Raw genomic sequence first — 22,929 nt, 5'->3', positions numbered from 1 at the left:
CAAAAGTCGATTTTGATGGCCAGTATAGTATTTCCCGTGGTAATGAGGTTTGAAGTCAGCTGTCGTCCAAGATATGAGTCATAGATGAGGTTAGACATGCGGTCGGCGGTCAAGAAACGTCACAAAACATTGTAACTTGAAAACACACGCAGTGTCAGACACCACTGTGAAATATGAAAGTAGTTATTCTCTCATTATTTGAAATACGGAGAAACAACGTATTTTTAGTAAAAGTATATTTGTGTAGCACTCATAAAACAAGTCTTTCTACGGGAAACGGAAGCTGAAACAACTTCGAGGTTTTGTAAAGTTTTAGCAGTCGCTATATTATATGAGCGACGAATAGAAGGAACTGAAATTATTATTATTATTTTAAATGTTAGATGCTATAATTAAACTTCACTTACACGACTCTGTTTATGAAACTTCCAGTAATGTTTACTACTATACATTCTCAACGATTGCCATATGACAGAAATACGAACACTGACTACATCGTTAATCAGGGAGTAAATTGATATTTGACATGTGATACAAGTGCTCTGTTTCATGCGCGGCTGGGGTGGTTCCCTTATCTGAAATGCAGGTATAAAAAATACGTCTTGAATGGCTTATCTGTTCGCTCTCGATCCCTTCATGTTTCAGTGATATTCGATATGTCTAAATATATAAATGGGTGTCCTTGCGTTTGCCGTAAAGATGGCTTTTCTATGCTCAAGTTAAACAAACATTTGTCAACAATTTATAACATAGCCATACACGAGTGCGTGCTATTTCAACTCTACCGCTATGTTTATATAAAGCGAACCAAAACTGCAACGGCTGTGCTAGCTCAGGTGGTATAGAAGTCTCCTACAGCGAAAACAGAAGTAGTATATGACGGGCGACCCAAGTTTATAGTGATTATTTCGGGCAAGTGACAAACGAAAGAAAGAAAGAGAGGGAAACTATTTTTGTAGTAGTAGTAGTAGTAGTAGTAGTAGTAGTAATTCAACGACGCTTTCAATTACAAGGTTATTTAGCCCCGAATTTTAATGTGGGCGAGAAATTGTCAACAGATTTTACCTGGAACCATCCATTAGGCCCGTAATCTACGACATTGGCCTCACAACACTTTACTTCATGAAGTAAATCATACTCAAGATTTCATTGCCTTCAGCAAGGTTTCAACGCCTAAACCTTGGATCCATCACAGAGGAGAAGAAATAAGATAGAGAGAAATTTAAAAAATGAAGTAAAAAGAGAAGTTAGTAAGAGTGGAGGCAAACAAGAGAAGGAGAAATCAAAAATAAATCCATAAAAAAAAGTAAAAAAAATGAGAAAAGAAAGAGGAGGAAGATGAAAGAAGAATAAACGTTGAGTTATGAAACCACCAAACTGCCAAACCACAGATATAATATTCAAGAGATCCGGGACTTTATTCAACATTTATTACTCTCAACAACGGAAAATCCTACACTAGTGCGTCGGTAAAGTTGTAACAAAAGATAACTCGAAAAGTTTGAAGGCACTTTTCGCTCCACAATAACAAGACCTTCAAGACAATCTGGCATTTAAAAGAGGCAAGACCTGTGGCTATATTACCAATGTGTATGGAGGGGAAAGATAGGTTTTAGTTTGAGATGAACTTCCGTATCGGTAGGTTTGCATATTAACCATCATGGAACAAACATTCTTTCTATTAGTTTCATACCTTCCCCTATCGCACAGCTCACATGCCAGGTCTCGCCTCATTCGTATGTAGACCTACACTCACGTGAACAAAAGATAATTCTTTAAGTCCCGTGTCATGATGTCAATTGTTATACATAGATAGGCACGTGTTCGATCCGCTAACCGGCTAATCACTTGTTCCGAAGGTCGTGAAAAGACGAAGCTCCATCTCAGGTGTGGTGCAGACTAGATTAACAGTCTGATCAGTAAATATTTCCTTTTTCGGGTGTGATAAGTTGGGAAGAAGCTGATTGGTGAGATAGTAAGTTACTGCACACAAAATTCAATAAATACATAAAATAGAATAACGCAAACATTGACACAATCTTTACATAAGCAGATAAATTTAGAGTCTGAACTTGTTAGGCAAATTATTAATAATACATTTATTATTGTTGTTGACCTATTTATTATTATTATTATTATTATTACTACTGTTATTATCATTATTATTATTATTATTATTATTATTATTATTATTATTATTATTATTATAAGCCGCCATATTTAACTGTATTACGACTACTGAGACGACAAAGATAACATTTCCAATATTGATTCATTAAAATGCTATAAAATGAGAAAGAAGATGATGACGATTATGGTTGTAATTATGAATAGAACACGATGGTAATGACAACGATTACTGTTTTTTTTTTTATTTAATAGCATGAATCATGATTGAACCACCGCTAAGGAATCAGGGTTCATTCCTCCAGCAGACTGAGTCGTAAGTTCACTGAACCAAGTTGATGAACATCTCTCGTGAATTGATTGGTTGATTTTTATTGAGTTTATATTTGTTGCTTGATATATTTACATATTTTGTCCAGATATTATTCAATGTCAGATTATTCGAGGATAGATAATTGTTATTGGATCGTAAGGTTCGTAGGTAGGGCCTACATCACAGTGACAGTACGATTTTGAGGATGTAGCCTATATCATTTTACGAATAAATGTGAATGAGAAATTTGTAGAATCGTGACACAGAAAGGGGAATTGAACTGAATAGAACTGAATTTGAAGGAGGGGCACTACGACTCTGCACTGAGATCTTATTAGATCTATTGCGCTGACCCTCAACCTAGGCGCATTCCCAAACCACACCGGCTGCGTACCCAGGTTTCGAGCAGGCAACCCAACTCATCCCTAGGCCAGCCCCCTCCGTGCGTCGCCAGCCGGAGTTCGGGGACTGCTATGGAATGATGAAGTGGAGAAATGTTGACGGAATGACGCAGATGCCTAATAGGCCTATGGGGAAACGGGAGAACTCGAGAAAAACCCCAACAGCGATCTTGTCCGTCACAAGTGTCACTGAATTTTTCAGTGAAAAATCCCAGGCCTGACCTGTAATCGAGCCTGTTCCGCCTGCATGCAGAGGACTCAAAGAAATAGGTCCTTCAGAAATAAAAATTGGCATGATTAATACACACTATCTCTACATCATTAGGCAATTTTAATGTTTCTGAAAACCTCAGTTATTTATTTTTTTTTTTAATTTGTGGGGTATTTTGTTCAGCTGTCAGGTCAATTTTTAAAAAATTAGTATGAAATCAATATTATTTTTAATGATCACTACATTCTACAGTACATTAAAGATTTTAGAGAATATTGTTCACATGGGAGAACTACTGTATATACATGCAAAGCTTCATTAAAACATCTTACGTACTTTTTGAGTTATCTGGTAAACGCTGTCCGGCTGAACAAAATACTCCAAAATCTGCATAATTAAAAAAATTATACTATTAGGTTTTCAAAAGCATTAAAATTGCTTAGTAATGTATAGATAGTGTATATGAAGCATTCCAATTTTATTTCCAGTGGACCTATATATTCTGAGCAAAAATATGTTGAAATATAGTAAAACTATAGTATAAAGCAGTGTTCGGCAAATGTAGTACGTTACATGTAGAACTCGTAGAACGTAACTTCTCATTCCCCATCCTCCAGTTCATTTGTACCGGCAAGGTTTGTTATTATCTGAACATTTCGAACTGGCGGCTCAAGTTCAAGCAAGGACTGCATTTTTCATGTGTGCTTACCCCAATTCTGGACCATTCTCCTCAACTAAAGTCAGCTGGAACAGCCAGAATTACTAGTGCTTCAGTTCACAGTTTTCAGTTCAGTGACTCGTGTGTGGTTTGTACTTTTATACGTTTCTACGTAACCTTTATCCACCAGTTCCAAATGCATAGATAATATTGTAATTTGCTTTAGGAAGGGGAGAACAGATTAGATTAGATTAGATTAGATTAGATTAGATTAGATTAGATTAGATTAGATTAGATTAGATTAGATTAGACTTTTTGTGTCAGAAAGTGTTAGTCTACTAGCTTACTAAAATAAGAAATATGCAGCGGAATTATGAAAATATATATTGTGCGCGTAACCGTATCAAAGGCTGTGTTAAATTTTTAAGTTTGAATTATTAATTAAAATTCAATTTTTTCTGAAATATTAAGTTTTTTTTATTTCAATTATAAATGAATTAATAAATAATATATTATATATACACGTGTATATATTTCGCATCTGTGCAAACTAATTTCGACATAAAATTCATCATCACGATAATATAGACGTACGTAAGTTACTATAAGTAATTTACACACTTTATTCCTTGGCAAGTGTTGACCATGCTAAACAACTAGTAGAGCTAAAAGCTAGTTTTATGGTAGAAATATATTAAAAATAAACCAGATACGAATACAACAACCGGGCCGGAATTCATGAGAAAACATTCTTGAAGTGAGATATGAAGTTGCAGAGGAAATTTTATTGCTAAAAAAAACCTGTACGGACAGAGAATTTATTTACAAGTGCCTCATTAAAGTAGCACAACGTGTATGCCCCGAGAAAATACGAACTTTGAAAAGGTCATCATCATGGTGATAGATGATATGTTAAAGTTTCTGGTGAGCTCATTATTAAAAATTACTTTTCGTTTGCATTAATACCAGTTTTTAATTCCCATTGATTGTAATAAATTACTTATGTTTTCGTTAGGAATAGCAATGAGTTTGTACTGTTGTATATACGAGCCGCCACTGAGCAGTAGCAAGGAGGGTTTGAGACAATCTAGCGCATGAGGTGCATGAGCTACAGTTGATAAGTTTGCTACGATCATTGTAAAATAAAATAAGTTACTCACATATTTTCTAACGTAACCTAAATAAAAGAAGTAAATATATGTATTCTATTTATTCGGTTATTGTAAATACAGCAGCCTACAAGATGAACTAGTCGGCCTGGGTAGCGCAGTCGGTATAGCGTTGGCCTTCTGTGCTCGAGGTTCGATCCTGGCCCAAGTCGATGGCATTTAAGTGTGCTTATATGGCGACAGGCTCATGTCAGTAGATTTACTGGTATGTAAAAGAACTCCTGCAGGACAAAATTCCGACACACCGGCGACGCTGATATAACCTCGGCAGTTGCGAGCGCGTTAAATAAACCATAATTTATTTTTTTTAACATGAACTAATATATTATATCTATTTACTGTATAAGCAACATAAAGCGTTTATATTTGAAGCAATGCTTAGTTATAGTACCTAGTTAGATTTACTTATATTACTCCGCTAAGAAGACGCCTATTTTCTAAGCTCCGAAAGCTCTATAGCGAAAGGTAGGCCTACCTCCCCTCTTAAGACTCAACTTTGGCCCTGAATTTAGGGCATCCATGCCTGGTGTCGTGCTGATTACACCTCACGCAAACTCAACTTCTTTATTAGTTATTTAACGACGGTGTATCAATTACTAGGTTATTCAGCGTCAATGGGACTGATGATAGTGAGATGGTATTTGGCGAGATAAGGCTTAGATTATCCATGGGATTGCCTAACATTCGCCTTAGAGTTGCGGAAAACCTCGTAAAAAACCAAATCATGTAATGAACCCAAGCAGGAATCGAACCTACGCCCAAGCATAGTCTCGGATCAGCAGGCAAAGCTCTACTGCCTGAGTTACGCCTGTGGCTCCCTCCACTGCGTTTCAGTCTAGCGTGAAAACATGCTCTAACATGGATTTTGAGCCATGAATGAAATATATTCATCCGTGTTCACCATCTTTAAATTTAATATTAGGTTAACAATCTGTGCGTTCAAGTGTTCAACTCTTGGCTAGTTTGAACTATGGATAGAAACAGTGGAATGCGCCGCGTATACATATTTCACCTCGCGCTTAAGTTACACAATCGCACAGGACGGCAAGCACCAACAGCTCGTTCTGGGACTCATAGTTGCTGCTAACTTTGGAATGGCAGGTTGGCTTAGGAATGTAACGTTATTTAAATGTATGCATATGCTACTTATACAGTATATTTTCAATAAAATTACTGTTAAAATATAAACTATTTCAAAGTGCCTCTCATGCTTCCGACATGTTTTTTTTTTCATTTCATTTATTTTATTGTATTCTATATATCTTACATTAGCATTGAAGCTTCAAGATGTGGAACAAGTCAAAATTATACAAGATTACAATTTTTTTTGGCAAGATTAATTGTTTTTAAGTGTACACATAAAACTAAATTCCATAAATGTATTTTAGTACGGTATGATTATATCTGTAACAGTATTGCAGCTCTTCATTTCTACTTTTTCGTTACAACAAATGTAATGGGAAAATATTATAATGCTACAGAAAATCGACTTCAAGATTTTCGCGGAAATGTTTTAAGTATTCCGATGCCGTATTAATTAAAGAATTGTCTGTTACTAGTCGTAAACTCCCTTTTCTTTCTGAAAGGATTGCCGATCGCTAGTTCTAAACATGTTTTTGTAAAAGTGAGTGACAGACGCTAGATAACCGTAGCAGTTGATAAAGCTTGTAAAGTAACCAATTAAAAATAAGTGAGTGAACTTTTACAGAAGCAGAAGTTTCAAATCAATGGGACTGAATGTTGCATAGGCCTAGTCTGCGTTGTTACGAGCAACTAATATGGAATAAATACTCCTTTAATTTTCCTGCTTTTCCTTTGTATGTTATATTGATACAATCCACAAAAAACTTAACTTTTTATGAAAGTAAGATTAAATTTCTTTGTGAGTTCACAAAATTCATGAGAAATTCCTGTAATAACACATTTGATGAAAAACCGTGTAATGCATGCGATTTAAATACTGAAGCAGGACTGAATTCAGTTTTCATTTTGTAATATAGAAATTTATATTCAGTGCATAACGCAAGCATATCAATTACTTAAAATCAGTATACCGCTATTAACGTGATTGTTAATTTCGTATTTTGGTATTATCTGCGAGATTAGACTTCAGGGAAAGTGTCATGACGTAAGAAGGACGTCATGTCACGTCACTGTCATACAGTAGGGTTTTCCTGTCCGTATACAACTTAGAAATGGGAAATGCACCAGAAATCGTGCACACTACTTCCTATTATTTACCACAATAAGCATGTATAAGCAAGAAAATGCAATAGGTGAGGAGGATACCACAGCATTTATCCTTCAATTACTTCCTATAACAGAATCAAACGCCCAATGCCTTTTGCGGACTTCAGACATCCGCATTGACTAAAAACCAGTTATTACTCATTTTCTTGAAATATGAAGAATGGAAAAGCAAATACCACGCGTGTTTGTAACGTTTTATAAATATCTAACTTCAAAACCACCAACGAAAGAAGCATATTGGGAGCGCATTTCGAGGAAAAAATTCTTTGGTCGGCGGGAAAAGGCACGTAAGTCAAAACAAATAATTTTTCAGGAGAGACTTTCTTTTTAATCTATTCTTAATTTAATATAAGTATAATAATGAAATTCATGTATGTTGGTTAAAGTAAGACCCTTTTCAATTTAAAATACAAGAAATTTTATTATTTCAAAAATTAGAAAAAAATACTAGACTCATGTGATTAGGTACAACAGTAAAATCGAATTTTTTTACTTATGTGAATTTTCCCGCCGAACAAAGAATTGTAATTATATGAATAGATAGTTACGTATGTCATATAATAATAAATAAATAATATAGAATTTCTAAGTTATCGTCCGCTACAAAGCAAAGGACGATAAAACAATAAAAGACAAAAAACATGATTAAGTCATCAGTTGTTAGTTGGTTATTTTACGACGCTTTACCAACATCTTAGGTTATTTAGCGTCTGAATGAGATGAAGGTGATAATGCCGGTGAAATGAGTCCGGGGTCCAGCACCGACAGTTACCCAGCATTTGCTCATATTAGGTTGAGGGAAAACCCCGGAAAAACCTCAACCAGTTAACTTGCCCCGACCGGAATAGAAACCGGGCCACCTGGTTTCGCAGCTAGACGCGCTAACCGTTACTCCACAGGTGTGGACGTCATCAGTTGTAAAGGCTGGACGGTTCACACCTTGAATATTATTATTTTATATCGTAATGTAATCACCATTCGACAACGTGTTACCCTGTAAGTGAACCAGTAAAGGAATAGACGTGGCTTGTATGGAACTGAGCAGTGACTAAGTCTACTCGTTTCTTGATTTACATGTAGATAGATATGCAGCCTCTCACGATTGGAGACATGACTAGATAGTGGAAGATTTTAACATATCCAGAAATAAAATTTAATAAAATTATATATACTAATGCATTTACGATTGCTGATAATCTGACAGCATGAATTGATCAGACCATGAACTCCAAACTTTCGTTCACGAACTTCGCTGTGGCAACGAAATTTTAGAATATCAACATCGAAGTCAAACACAATAGAGTTAAGAGGAAAATATCTTGTAACAAAAATTATCTACACAAAAATCATAAACCCTTTCTCTTATCCGGAATGTGATTTCACGTAAGCTATGAATATAGTTATACTATATAAAGACAACAAATGTAGGTATTACTCGGCCAAGGCGAGTGGAGCTGCGGGCGTAATATGAACTATCGCGAAGCGGTGTTACGAACGCAGGAGCAGTAGCGCCACGGCTCCAGGATGCAGGACTCCACTGGCCTTGGTCGAGTAATATGTAATTATGCACAACATAAAGCAAAAACATTTGAAGGGCAAAGCAAAAATCAGTCATACGAAGTCAGTATGTCAGTAAAATTTTGGTTGTTAATAAAAATACAAAGATTACTAATGACAGCAGAAATTCATTTTCTAAAACTATTAAGTGCCGTTCCAGACATGATACATTTCGTGAACACTAAAGTAAGAAACAATATTGTTATAAATATAAACCAATGATAAAGAAAATAAAGAAAGGTAGCTTCTTACAGAGAATAAATAATAAAATTTTTTCAATACTGGCAGGATGGTAGAATGGAAGAGAAGGTCTTATGGCCTTAATCCTGTCAGATTAAATAAATAAAATACAACCTCAATTATACGAAATGTGTGATATTTAATAGTAAATGTTGGACCGAGAAAGAGTATAGCTGTACCAATTGATTGTTCTGAAGCTCTTAATAACATGGTTTTCTGTGCTCTTGAGACAACTCTGCTTCCACTGGCTGAATTTATTAATTTTTACATTGAATACTTCAATATAACCTAATCTACAAAATTCAAGTAAAATAAAAATCCGCTCATTATTAATAGCATTCATCTTTGATTTTTTTATTTTTTATTTTATTTTATTTTATTGGGTTATTTTACTACGCTGTATCAACATCTAGGATATTTAGCGTCTGAATGATATGAAGGTGATAATGCCGGTGAAATGAGTCCGGGGTCCAGCACCGAAAGTTCATCTTTGAAATTGATCATTTAAGTAAGAAATATTATAAAACGGATTTACATTGATTTACTATTCATCTGATATTTCATTTGTGGTCGTTTCAAAGTGACACATTAATTGTGGATTTCTCAGATGGGTGACATACAAACTCTGTGTAAAATTACTCAATTTAAAAATGTCACATTTATGATTTTCTGAGATGGGCTACACAGAAAATCAATGTAAAATTACGTAATTTTATAAAAGACGCTATGCCATTTTAAGAAAAGTTTAATTATTCAATTTTTAAACATACAATCACATTAATACTTACAGAAAAGATTAAGTTTTTTTTTTTCACGTTACGAAATAATTATGGTCCAACGTTCGATTCTAAAATTATTACTGTAAAGCAACAAATAGAAAAATTCGAAAAATTTCGTAAAACAATAGGTAATACAAGCCTCGAGATTGAGATCATATTGTGCATTATGCAGTATATTATTTTGATATAACTGTTCATTGAAAATAGTACATCTTTCTCTTCCTCTAACTCCTCCTCCAACTTTTCTGTCTTATTCGATCTCTGCATAGTTTTGAGAATTGTGGTCTCAAAATGGCCTATGTCTACCTATGTATGTTTCTCCTCTCCAGTGTCATTCCAACATTCCTCTGCATCACATTATTCTGATTAGTAATGCATGTTCTTATCGTTCCAGTGGTCTGCGGCCATTACGAGGCTCGGTGAAGGAGCGTGAACGTAAGAAGTTTCTCATGTACTCTGTATACGCTTGGGGATCTCCTCTCATAATGTTGATAGTGTGTCTATTGATGGATCTACTCCCAGGGATACCAGACACTTACATAAAGCCCGAATTTGGCGTCAAGAAATGTTGGTTCAGAAGTAAGTGTAGTACATTAATATAAATCTGTAATATGCAATACATTTATTTTTTCAATACCTACAATACAAGTTGGCCATTATTAGAGAGCCAATGTTTGGTCACTGACACAGTGGAAACGTGTTAACTGTATACGGAGTTATAGCTCAACAGCCCACTTTAGAGTTGGTACATTCAGCTTCTAATTAATATAGGCCCTGTTTCTTCAATCTTTGTTAAAATGCACCTAACATAGCGTTAATTAACTGTAAGTTAAAAGTATGAATTGCTATTAAAAATATTGCGTTTCTTCAACTTTACATTCGACATTTTAACATTCTGTTTGTTAACTCTCTGTTAGGACCAGAGATTCTAGAGTTTAACCATAACCTATGACCAAGTATAGGCTCGATTCTGTTTTCTGAACTCTGACAATTGCGATTCTCGCTTGTTTCCGTTGTTTGATTCAGAGAGAATAGAAGTCTTTCTATTCTCTCAGGTTTGATTTCTGCTTCTTTCCTCGTCTGTATCACAATTGCGTGAAGCGGCGTATTGGTATTGCTGTTATGAAATGGAAAACACTGGAACAAAAGTAAATCTTGGGACTAATTTCTCTTCGTTCGAAAGAAACCTTCTGCTGGAAATTATTTCGCAGTATAAACCAATTAATGAGAATAAACAAACAAACGGATCTAAGTTGAAAGCGAAAAGTGAGGCTTAGCAGAAAATAGTCTAAACCTTTGTATGAACTTCTGGTCTGTCAAATCACAGAAATCATCCGCTCTGTTTATATATTCATGGATATCATTTTCTAAATAATCAAGATATAGAAGTTCAGCATCTTACGCACCAGCCATATTGAATACTTCTATGCTAACAGAGAGTTAAATGATTTAACTGCATGAAATTGTGCATTAAAATTAACAGGGGTTTTAACAGCCTGTTAGTACTAACAGTAGTTGAAGAAATGCTTCAACTGTTAAGTTTACAGTTAAAATGGAATAACACACTGTTATAATTTAACAAAGATTGAAGAAACCGGGCCATAGTGAAGTATCAGAGAACCGTTCGTAGCCTACTTGCGTCCTCAGTGTATTTATTTTATGCTAACCAATTTTTGGACAAGTACATCAAAGATCTGTCTACAACTATTAAAATTCTCGAACCGTCAAAGAAAACACTACCGATAATTAACATTCCCCAATAAAATAGTGGGACGCTTTCAGCAAAAAAATAAAAAAATAAATAAAAAATAATAAAAAAATAAATAATAATAATAATAATAATAATAATAATAATAATAATAATAATAATAATGAAGCGCAAGCAGTGTCTACTACTGAAATGTTAAGGCCAAATGGTCCAGTGTTCTAAGAAAAATCCAGAAATAATTTAACATTTTTTTCTGCCATAGCAGACTACCTAAATGGTAAAGAATACTATACAAAATTTAAATTTCTTCATATAATGATATTCTGTAATTCGTGGCATAAGAAATATTTTGATAGACGACAGACAGAAAAGTTGTGACAATGTAGACATCTCTGACATTCCAAATTTTCATTTTACACCAGTTACTACTTATAAGATTGAGAGAAATTTTTTCCTGCACATACACATTGTCTAATAGAGAGAAGAAGAAATGTTTCATTTGAAAAACTAAAAATGTACACGTAGTTATTCATTATAATAATATTAACAATGTTAACTTCAATGTAAACGCTTCGAAAACATTCAATTTCTCTTCAAAACTGTAGGCCTTCAATCAGAAAGTTATTTAGCTTTAGATGCTTGTTTGCTTGCTTACTTACATAGGCAATAAATACATGTTTATTAGCCATCTACTACTTGTACGTTTTGCATTTGTGCCTGTCGTTTTTCTGTATTTGTATTTGTTTTATATTTACATTTGTATTTGTTATATTATTTATTTTCTCTCCATTTATTTTTTGTATTTGTATTCTTAGTGTGGAAGAGAAGGCCTGATAACAGTAACTTCACTGGAATGAATAAATACATCAATAATAATAATAATAATAATAATAAATAAATAAATAAATAAATAAATAAATAAATAAATGTATGATTTGGATTTCACGTAATTTAAATTTACATAGTTTCCTGATTCTTCTGTATTTAATTTTAAGATTTGGATTTGTTATATCATTCTCTTGTAGCATTTTATTCGTTGTAATCTGTCCTTTATAAGTAGTATATACAGTATATGTATAAAGATTGAAAGTATTGTTTACAATTGTATACAATTATTATAACAACCGACTGCACCCGTTTATATATACACAAAAGACACAGACACGGAAGCACGTAAATGCACTGTCAGCATAGTCACTGTTTACCAACTGTATCAAATGTGACCTAACACTGGGATTTAGTCATTATTAACAAATTTTTGTTAGAGTAAGATAAACTTACAATCCAATCGCTGTTTTTAAAGTAACAGGACTGCAATATTTAAAATTAGTATTTTCCGAGTCATTAGCAACTTAACCTAACAACCAAAAAGTTATATGCTAGTTGATAAGCTAAACAACAGAATTTTTCCATAAAATCATCATGTAGAAATTAGATTTTGACTACTTTTACTTTTCTTTAATTTTTTCAGCTATTGAAAAAAGTAGCCTAATTCACTAACCGCGCACTAAAAGTGACTTTTCAGATCTCGAACGCTTAGAAAACCTCAATTTACCAAACAGCATTCTCGACCTGAAAAGTGTCACTTACAGTCCATGGTACGTAATATACCATTTCTTCCTTTTCAGGTGTTTTAGACGCTTAATATTTCTAGCTCAGATCTACTACTTCCGTGAATGTTTACGTCTCTGAAGAAACTTTTAATCAAGGACAGTTGCTTCTAATTATGTTTTCTGTTTCATAATTCGGCCATCAAAAATATCTGTACTTCACAGGTCTGCAGATAGGCTACATCAATCCATAAACAGCAAACTTCATGAATGAGGAACTCTAGTTAATTGTTGGCCTCTCATTCCGGAACATATCGCAGGTCGTTTACGTGTAGCAAATCTACAACACCGTACTCCAAGATTTACTTATCTTCTGAAGAAAGCCAGGCTGAACATTTTATCGCCCTTAATAATCCACTTCATTTATGGTGTGTGAACCCACTAAATTTGAATTTAACAACTGGAAACAACTCGACCGAGTAATCAGAATAGAATTACGTGATTCTGTTGGAATACGACATTAAAATCATTATAAAATTTGTTTCAAAACATAGAAGCAGAAAAATATAGTAAATATAAAACATTTCAATGTTACGAAATCAATATATTTTAAAACTGATATAGCATATAAAAATGTACAAGATTTCGAAAGAAGGGGGCCACGGACATTGCGAATCTGGAGATTTGAGTTTATGCTCTGCACGGTATCTAAAGATCCCCTGGGATGGCTGTTCACTGAGAGGTTTATCATAATCTTCGTGACATCGAAATGAGGAGAAATTTCGGAATAATATCGGAGCAAATCTTGCCCCATCAACCATTCGGATTTTATTCTCATTTTACACGATAGCGTACTCCTGCAAACCGCTAACATTATGAGGACCGAGTACGCTACTGTTAAGAAGTACATACGACATCGTGTAAACTCTGACAATAATTTGGTAGTTGTTACGTGCATGTTACAACACATTGTAGCTTGCGTGTGTCTTTTTTCAAAGAGTGGAATACGAAAATTCCCGATTTAAAAGTGTATTAATTAACAAGAAAGATGTATCTGATGCGCTACCAACTTTGTGAACTTCCGAATATTATTATCATTATGACACTAACGTTTAATTAAGAAGTGGGTGTAATATGTAGAAATAACATTCGTATGACTCGAGAAAAGCCCTACGGACACTCATTTCCGGTTCGTGGCTTTAGAATCTACAATTCTGAAAAAAATATATTACAGGAAATTTCATCTACTTCCGGAAGTTTAACGCCCTTCGGTTAGCGTAGGCCTACATGGATAATTCTCAGCAAACATTAATAAAAATTCCCAATACTTCTTACTCTGTTAAAAAATTGCTTCCTAATCTAGTACTGTTATTAACATCACAAAACCCAATTATCTGTTTTAAGACGAAGCACAGCAATTGATAATAGCAGACAGCAAATACAAGTACATAGTTTGTTATTTAGAGTATTCAGACTTAGCGCGTAATTGACTCAGATTAATAGAGAAGTTTTCTAAATTTTCAGTAACACAACCCTAAGATGGAACCAATAAATAATTTCGAAACCATATATATAATAAAATTGAACTCACGATTGGGAAATCAGAAAAGTCAGTACAACAGGGAACAAATTCTCTCTACAGAACATATAGGCCTAATACATTTGAGATTCAATACAAAACTTGGTTCTTTGTACAGTTCATAATCTCAAAAGTTTGTATCGTCCCCATGTATTACATAATTCAATCATAGTGTTCTGCCCAAGGACAAGTCTTTCACTACAAACCAGCATTCTCCAATCGTTTCTATTTTTTGTCTTCCTCTTAGTCTATAATATTTTATGCTGTATCAATAAATATAATTAAAGATTTAAGAAATGCCCAGTCCTTTGCTTTCCTTGTAGTTCCGACTACGAATTTCTGCCAGCTGAAGCAGTTTTCCTGTTCCATGAAGGATGCTACCAGTACTATAAAATAATCTATTCGCAGTAGATTAATGAATTGAATCTTTTTGAACTCAACAACCATCGCATTGATTTTGAATACAATAATGAACAATTGTACAGTTGTACAATTAACAATACAACCAGACAGCAACAGCTCTAGTTGACTGTTCTGGACAGAACAGAATAATTGTGTGCGAAGACATCACATCCATTTTCAGACTCCTCGCGGAGAAGTAAAATTCACTACTTTTGTTATGAATAATTATTTCCATTAAAATGTGTCCTTCATTCCTCATCAAGGGCAATAGAATCTGTTTGAGTACAAGAAATCCTGGACAAAATATATGAAAAGAAAAATCGTTGTAATGTATTGAGAACTTATCGGCTAAAGTGAGAGACGTTAAAAATACTCTGCAATACAAAGCGAAAAACTAATTTCGAAGAGCTCCACTTTATCTCTACTAACTTTTTTGTCTCAAGAGCTGTCATGTGACGAGGCCCTGTAATTCCATTTCACCATGCTCCGGAAATGACTGACTGAAAGGAAGTGGTCAAAGTATCCATGGAACCGTAAACGCAATTGTCTACAAACGTTTTTTTTTTATTATTTGGTGCACGTTCCAAAGAATTGCATCAAACTGCATAAATCATGCACTTGGTTAACTTTAAATGTCAATTCTGTAGACTGCAATTCTTTTATTGTGACATATAATAGCTATCTCCAAGCTATTATTTTAACAAATGCCCACTAATCCTTCACTGTATGCAATCTCCGTGACTAGGGAACTGCAGTAAATGACAACACATAGGCCAAACGATGCATCAATCAGCTAATGAGTTCGCTCTACACGGAATGGGATTCGAATCAGTAAAATTCTTTGCTATTTTCGGCGCACAAATTGGCTATGGTGCAAATTCTCTTAGCGTTCTTTTCTTGCCATTAATAATATTGCCTCTGTAATTTTAATACCATGAGGCTAAAATCGTCATTAAATGAAGACCCAGTAACAAAAATTTAAAGACTATGTTGAAGTTCAAAGTTTATCTTTTGAATTATTTTGCTTGTTACACAATAATGAACGTACAGTAGTCCTAATGTTAGTTCTTATAATCTCGAAGTGTACATTAAATTGAAACTTACGTACATACATCTCGTCGTTCGTGACCCAGAAAGGAATTGAGTGATATTATGTAGTTTTCCCATTCCTGTGCTGTCCTTCACAACTTTCTTATACAAGGTGACTATAAGCACGTACTCATATTTATGAATGATTCTGGCCATCATGACTTTTTTAACTAAATACTAGCGTGATGTGTTTGCCTTCAGCTTGTATAACTATTTATGTTGAACCGGTTATTCAACTTTGCAAAACGTCAATTCTTTTCCGAGAGCACTCGGTTAACATTTACTACAGAAATATTCATTTGTATAGCCACTTTTTTAATCCGTACGCTTGCCTAAATACTTGCACATCCTCAGCCACCCGCGCTCTTTCAAACCACAAAAAAAATTAACAACTTGGAAGGAAATGGCTATTGATATTTATAATGCTAATGCAATAGCAGTTATAACTTCGTAATAAATATGTTTATTAGGCTAAATGTTTAATGTTATTAAATCTCATCATCATCATCATCATCATCATCATGAGCCTTCATGTATTAGACCCCAGTGGATTTGTTACGGTCTCGTGTCAGCCTTTTTAGGTCGTCCTCTTGGAACATAAGATTTGTTTAATGTGGAGAGTAAATAGTCATTAAAATCTATTATAACAGACAACCTTAAGATATGAAGAGTCCACTGCAAGAATGATGGATGTCACTTTCTTGTCGAAAATGAATCAAGACTGCCAACGCATAGTTTAAGACATATAGAATGTACATACAGAGTTATATGGCATTAACACTGATAGTAATTGTCCAGTAAATCGGAAAATCACAGTTAAGCTTTGAGCGCTAAGCACTTCAAACTTTCAATTGCTTCTCCTGCAAAATGACATCCATCATTCTTGCAGTGGACTCTTCATATATGGATCATATAAGAAGACTAAGAGGGAGGCAGAAAATAGGAAAGATTGGAGAATGCTGGGTTTGCAGTGAAAGACCTGCAATTTGCATAACTATGTATGTATATATAATCTATTGCACTCTCTTTGGACACTATTGAATCACAAAAGAAAGGAAGAAATTAGACACACATTTAATGTAGAGAATATTTGCAACAAAATAATAATGTACACAACAAATTGATTTCAACATGTAGATAAAAAGCCCCCCCACACAGAATCACAAAGTAAATGCTTAATTACAAGCCAACATAGGACGATCCAAAGGACGTTCCAAGATGCGTTGAAGGACCAACGTAACTTATGCTTCAAATTCCTGGAGATGGAACAGGCCAATAGGTCTGATCCATGAAGAAATTGATGATGACGATGATGATGATGATGATGATGATGATGATAGAAGGAGGAAGGCGACATTGATGACGATGATTTATTGCAATCGATTTACAACTAACCAAGGGTACTAGTATTCGACCTTTGCAGATTATCTTATATATTTCGTTTTCGAAGTAACAGCAGAATAGATTTTCCTCCAAGTATTTCTATTTCTCTAACAATCTTAAACCATAATTTTTCACATTACCGTGGCAATGCTATCAAATATGCTGTAAACAGTGTAAACAAAACTTTAAATTTCAATTAAATAAAAAGCCAACTTATGCAATGAAAACTGAGAGTAACATCTTGTACAAATTTTTATTAAATCATACTTACATTAGGCCTATAAATCTTATCTTTCCTCTATCGTTATCAACTCATCTCCGAAAATTCGAAGAGTAATTAAATTGCTTCTCGAGAAAAATTCAAATCTTCTAATGCTTGAAGCACTGTAGCATAACGCGAATAATCATAAGACGGTCTGCACTTTTGTTATATTCGATAGGGCGAAATCTCCTTATTTCCGTTGAAATATTTAATGTACCAGTAACTAATTTTAGACAGTGTTCTGTTTTTAATATAAATTATTGAGTGGAAATATCTCCATCAACAAATGGTCTTTCTCAACTCCTATGCAGTTTTTCCTTTCACAAAATAATCACAATTAATTTTTGTGCAGTAATAGCCTAATGCAATTTCTTCGATATTTATCCACCTTTGTATTTAAATTACATACCTTTTAACCTTTCTCATATTTCTATATTTTTAGCATTCTCACTTAACTTACAACCTTCTTAACAAATACTTATTGTCCGCAATGATCTCGTGGTTACCGTGCTGGCCGTTGGATCAGAGGTTCGCGTGTTTAAACCTAGTCGAGGGCGATGAATTTTAGAAAGCGAAAAAACTCATAGAATGACATCCTCTGGGAGAGAAGTAAAGCTGTAGTTCCCGTGTCGTAGATTTACGTCACATAAAACAAGCGTGAATAATCCCTGCAACTGAAAGCTTCATTAAATAAACTACTACTACTTACTTACTTCTTACTACTACTTACTACTACTTACTAATTCTTCTCTTATCCCGTTACTCAAGATGGTTAATCTGTTAGATATAATAATATTATAAATAGAACAAATTTGTAAAATATTGCCATTGTGCCTTCTCTAGCTTCGCTTCTGAAAGTTCTCACGATACTACGTAGTCTTTGTAATTTAGATATTTCAGTTAATAATTTCTTTTATAATGTCCTATTAAGATGTAGTATAAAGTTTAGTCTTTTCTGGATTTTGTTTATTCAGCAAAGTTCTTACTCATTATACTCATTATTTAATAACTAAAAGGGAAAAGCAAATTTAAGAATAGTATATTAGAAGAGTCAAATAAAATTTCTCTATGTTTTAAGTCGTAAACTTTTCGTTTCAGCCGATACTGCTATACTTGCATACTTCTTTGGGCCAATTGGAGTTCTAGTCTTATGTAACATCGTACTATTCATTACAACTGCCATCAAGATTGTTAAATTAAAGAGAGAAACAAGAATGCTTAAAGGCAGTGAAAGCAAGAGGCATGATGATGAAGCAAATAGACAACGGTAAGTATTGAAAAATGGAAAAAATATTTATTTTTCAGAACATATCTGTCATATTATTACACATTAATGCTATTTTAAAATTAACAAACTCATTGTATTATTATTATTATTATTATTATTATTATTATTATTATTATTATTACAGCAGTCTCGATTATCCGGACTTCGATTATCTGGCCTTCCCGAGTTGTCCAGATCGCCTTTCTTTTTTTTTTTTTTTTTAATTACAGTAATGTACGTATATCCTACAGTACTGAACAATAACAAAGTTTTTTTAAAGTCAATTACATAGCTATGCTGTATCATAAATAAAAATTCGTTTATTATGTATATGTGAGTAATGTCTTTCTGCATTACTGGGTCCGATCTTTGTTCCTTTAAGATTACAGGATCAAAAACCACGTAGCCCTCTCACTCTCCATATTATCCGAATTTCTTCTTATCCGGATTGCCTTCGGCCCGTCTAGTCCGGATAATCAGGACAATCTTATTGTTATTATTATTATTATTATTATCATCATCATCATCATCATCATCATCATCATCATCATCATCATCACTGAATATCGCAACACACGAGTGCCTGTGGAGTTTACCACACACACGCACATACATATACGCACGTAGTGAAGACAATGTCAACATGACGCATCATCTAGACACAAAATCTGCATGTGCCATAAACTGCATCTACACGATTCGACTATTCATGCGCGAACGTATGCAATCTGGGGAGGATTTTAAAGGTGCAAATTGAAAATGCACGTTCAATTAAGACGCATGCAGATTTTATGTCTACTTGATGTGCCGTATTGAACGTCATCTTAACTACGTAAATACATATAAAGTAATATAATTAATAAATAATGAATATCAATCCAAAGCTTAGGCCTATTTGATTCTCAAAATTGTGGTTGAGCACTCCATAGTCACTCGTGCTTGCGATAATCAATCAAGCTAATCGTATTCACCATTTTCTGCTTACAAGATCCAACATCACCAACAAAATAACGTCCAGTTTACTCACGGCGACCTTAGAACAATCAACTACTCGCTACATGCTACTGTTGAGCGAAATAACGCACAGGATAGGCCTACCCACCGGCAATGGGTAGCTTTCAATTTCTGCATGCGCTATCATTTTTAGTGGAAAAAAATATGCAATATTGAATGAGATTGAATGCATTTCTAGCATGCGTAAAGTTGAAAGAAAAATTGAACCATGTAGATGCATCTTTAATTGAACGTGTGTTTTCAACTTGCATCTTTCAATATTCTCCCCAGATTGCATGCATATGCATATGGATAGTCGAACCGTGTATATGAAACTTCTGAAACGGAAATTCCATATCATCTAGAGAATGGAAAACTGAGATTTAGAAATAGGGAACTGGTATAACCGACTGCTCTGGGGGGGGGGGGAGAGAGAGAGAGAGAGAGAGAGAGAGAGAGAGAGAGAGAGAGAGAGAGAGAGAAACTTCTGAAGGAGAACAAGTTTGAGGACAACAAAATCTATCAGTTCCAATATATCTGCAAGCAATTTATTTTTGTACAAAATATCAGAAGAAAATTTGTATAGTACCGTAAGAATCTATGAATCTTTTAATTGTAATCATTGCTTTATTTCTGGCGGAACGTGCCAGAACAGCATTCCGGCACTTTTCTTTTGTATTTTTCATTGTGGAACCAAGAAATATGTTCATAATTATATTTTAACATTAATTTTTCTTTGAACTCCGCTTAGGACTTGAAAGTCTTGAAGTTGTACGAAAAGAAGGTCAAAGACGACAAAATTCCCATGCACTGGGTAGTAATCATATCTCCACCCGCTCTACTATGTTATACACAAGAATTCCATCACCTTTTTCTCCAGAAGAAAACCACTGATTGTAAGAGATAATAAAGTAGCACTAAAAGAATTAAGAATAACTGGACTAGCTTTTCTATACTAACATGAATTTTACTGTGTGGGTACAAGTGTCTTGTTCTATCCTATTCACTCATTGAATAAATCGTTGTTACCATCAAATATGCTATGCTATCTTGAGCAAGCAATGTGCACAATAATGTCTCTCTCTCTCTCTCTCTCTCCTTCCCTTTCTTTTCTCTGTTAGTCTTTCCATCACACTCTTTCACTTTATTTCTCCTCTCCCTTATGCAGTCACTCATGACAGTACTAAATAAATATATCTATTTCAGAATTATTATTAAATCGAAGAACAAGCACAACAATTTACTTAACAATTAACCAATTTTAAGAAAATCTTTACTTTTGGAAATTTCAACTAACTGTCTCGAATTGTTGGCCTTTCCAAAATAACTACTATTGAAATACCGTTAGTTGGTACGAATATTTGCTGGTTGAGTGCAAGATAGTTGATAACTTTTACTTTCTATGCAGGGAAAAATAAATTCATGGCTTAAAGTATTTTTATTCTTTCAGATTCAATCTGTACCTGAAGCTATTTGTTGTCATGGGAGTCAACTGGATAATGGAAGTCATATCATGGGCAACTGGTGGTCCAAACTACTTGTGGTACATCACTGATTTTGGAAACACACTTCAAGGTTTACTCATCTTCATTATCTTCGTGTGCAAACAGAAAGTTGGTCGCCTCCTGGTCAAAAGATTCTGTCCAAAATTGGCTGGTCCAGCTGCATTTGACAACAGTACAAGGTTTCGCCCTACTCCTTCACGCACCTCATCTTACAATTATACGCAAAGGACATCGGTTTCTATTAATGATCAAGTTGACATGAGACCAATTGGAACATATCGTACTTCCGTTATTCCCTGACCAATTAGAATCTGTGATACCATCAATGACAGTAAGTATTAAAACATAAGGGATGGACAAATGATGGGATGTAGAGAAGAGAAGTGTAATGAACTTCCTTTGAGAGAGAGAAAAAAAAAGGTTTCGAAACAAAAGTTAAGATATTTTATGGAAGCATTTCATGACAGAAAATCTTATATGAACTAGATTATGTGCAATATTAAAGAATTTCAGACAGTGAATATTGAAGACCAATTTTAATTTCCTGTTTTAATTCAAGTGCAGATGTATGAAGTTATCGATACTATGTAAATAATAGAATTAATGCGATCTTTTAGTAGTTTGACAGGAGAAACCAAATAACTTTGCTTCATATCGTATTTTTCTACATAATTTTCCCGCAATTCTATATAAGGATAGTGAAAATTGTATCATTGTTTCGTCAAGAGACTGAAGAATTTTGTAACATAGTAGATATTAGAATCTCCTAAATCCATTTACCTAGTCAAATAACTCATCTTTCATCAAAGTTTGCCAAAAGCTAATAATTATTTAATTTTTGTGTTAATACATAATACTGATAAATAGGACTATGTAATGTGTACTTAATGTGTGCTTTTAAGTTTTAATGTGATTCTTTACCTTCAGTGCCAAATGTTTTTCGTGAATTTCAACGATTTTTATATCTGTATATATAATAAAGAACGAAATATTTTATCACTTACAAAGTGCTAACAGTGTACAAAAAAAAAAAAAAAATAGTAATAAGAACTCGAGAATAATTTTGTTCTTCCCATTTCTTAAAACTCAACTTTACCATCTTGTGTACAGTGATTTTTAATTACAGTTGTAAATAAAAGCTTCATGGCTCATTCAACAAATTTATGTCTATAAGCTGAACAATTGGATTTGTGTGTGATCTGATGTGTAATCTGTCTTTGCTTTGCAATAAATAAAAGTCCGGAACATGAAAATGGCAATGCAGCGCAAGACATTGGGTTTAATATTAATCACCACATTCACCACAGTTATTTTTACTTCTGTACATAACTGAAATTAGTCTTAATGTAATCTTTTACGAACAAACATTGCTTGAAAAGGTATGATCTGCAACATGTGTTTAAGTGTAAAATGTGATTTGTAAACTATAATTTTACCAATGTTGTACTTTTAAATTTCAAGATCATTCAGCAAATTGCTGGTGTCA

At 34.0% G+C, this 22,929-nt stretch overlaps 1 protein-coding gene across 1 annotated transcript in view; it reads left to right on the top strand.

Annotated features, from left to right (window-relative positions):
* LOC138715093 (G-protein coupled receptor Mth2-like) overlaps positions 1-22,294 on the top strand; it is an 88,983-nt gene extending 66,689 nt beyond the window's left edge. The window contains exons 3-5 of the mRNA XM_069847608.1: positions 10,100-10,284; positions 18,777-18,945; positions 21,389-22,294. Of these exons, the coding sequence (XP_069703709.1) occupies positions 10,100-10,284; positions 18,777-18,945; positions 21,389-21,743 (709 nt within the window). The 3' untranslated portion in view covers positions 21,744-22,294. The remainder of the gene's footprint in view (positions 1-10,099; positions 10,285-18,776; positions 18,946-21,388) is intronic.
* Positions 22,295-22,929: the final 635 nt, after the last annotated feature.

The sequence above is a fragment of the Periplaneta americana genome, chromosome 15 (assembly GCF_040183065.1).
Source record: "Periplaneta americana isolate PAMFEO1 chromosome 15, P.americana_PAMFEO1_priV1, whole genome shotgun sequence".
NCBI lineage: Eukaryota > Metazoa > Arthropoda > Insecta > Blattodea > Blattidae > Periplaneta > Periplaneta americana.
This window is presented reverse-complemented; position numbering and strand designations above follow the sequence as displayed.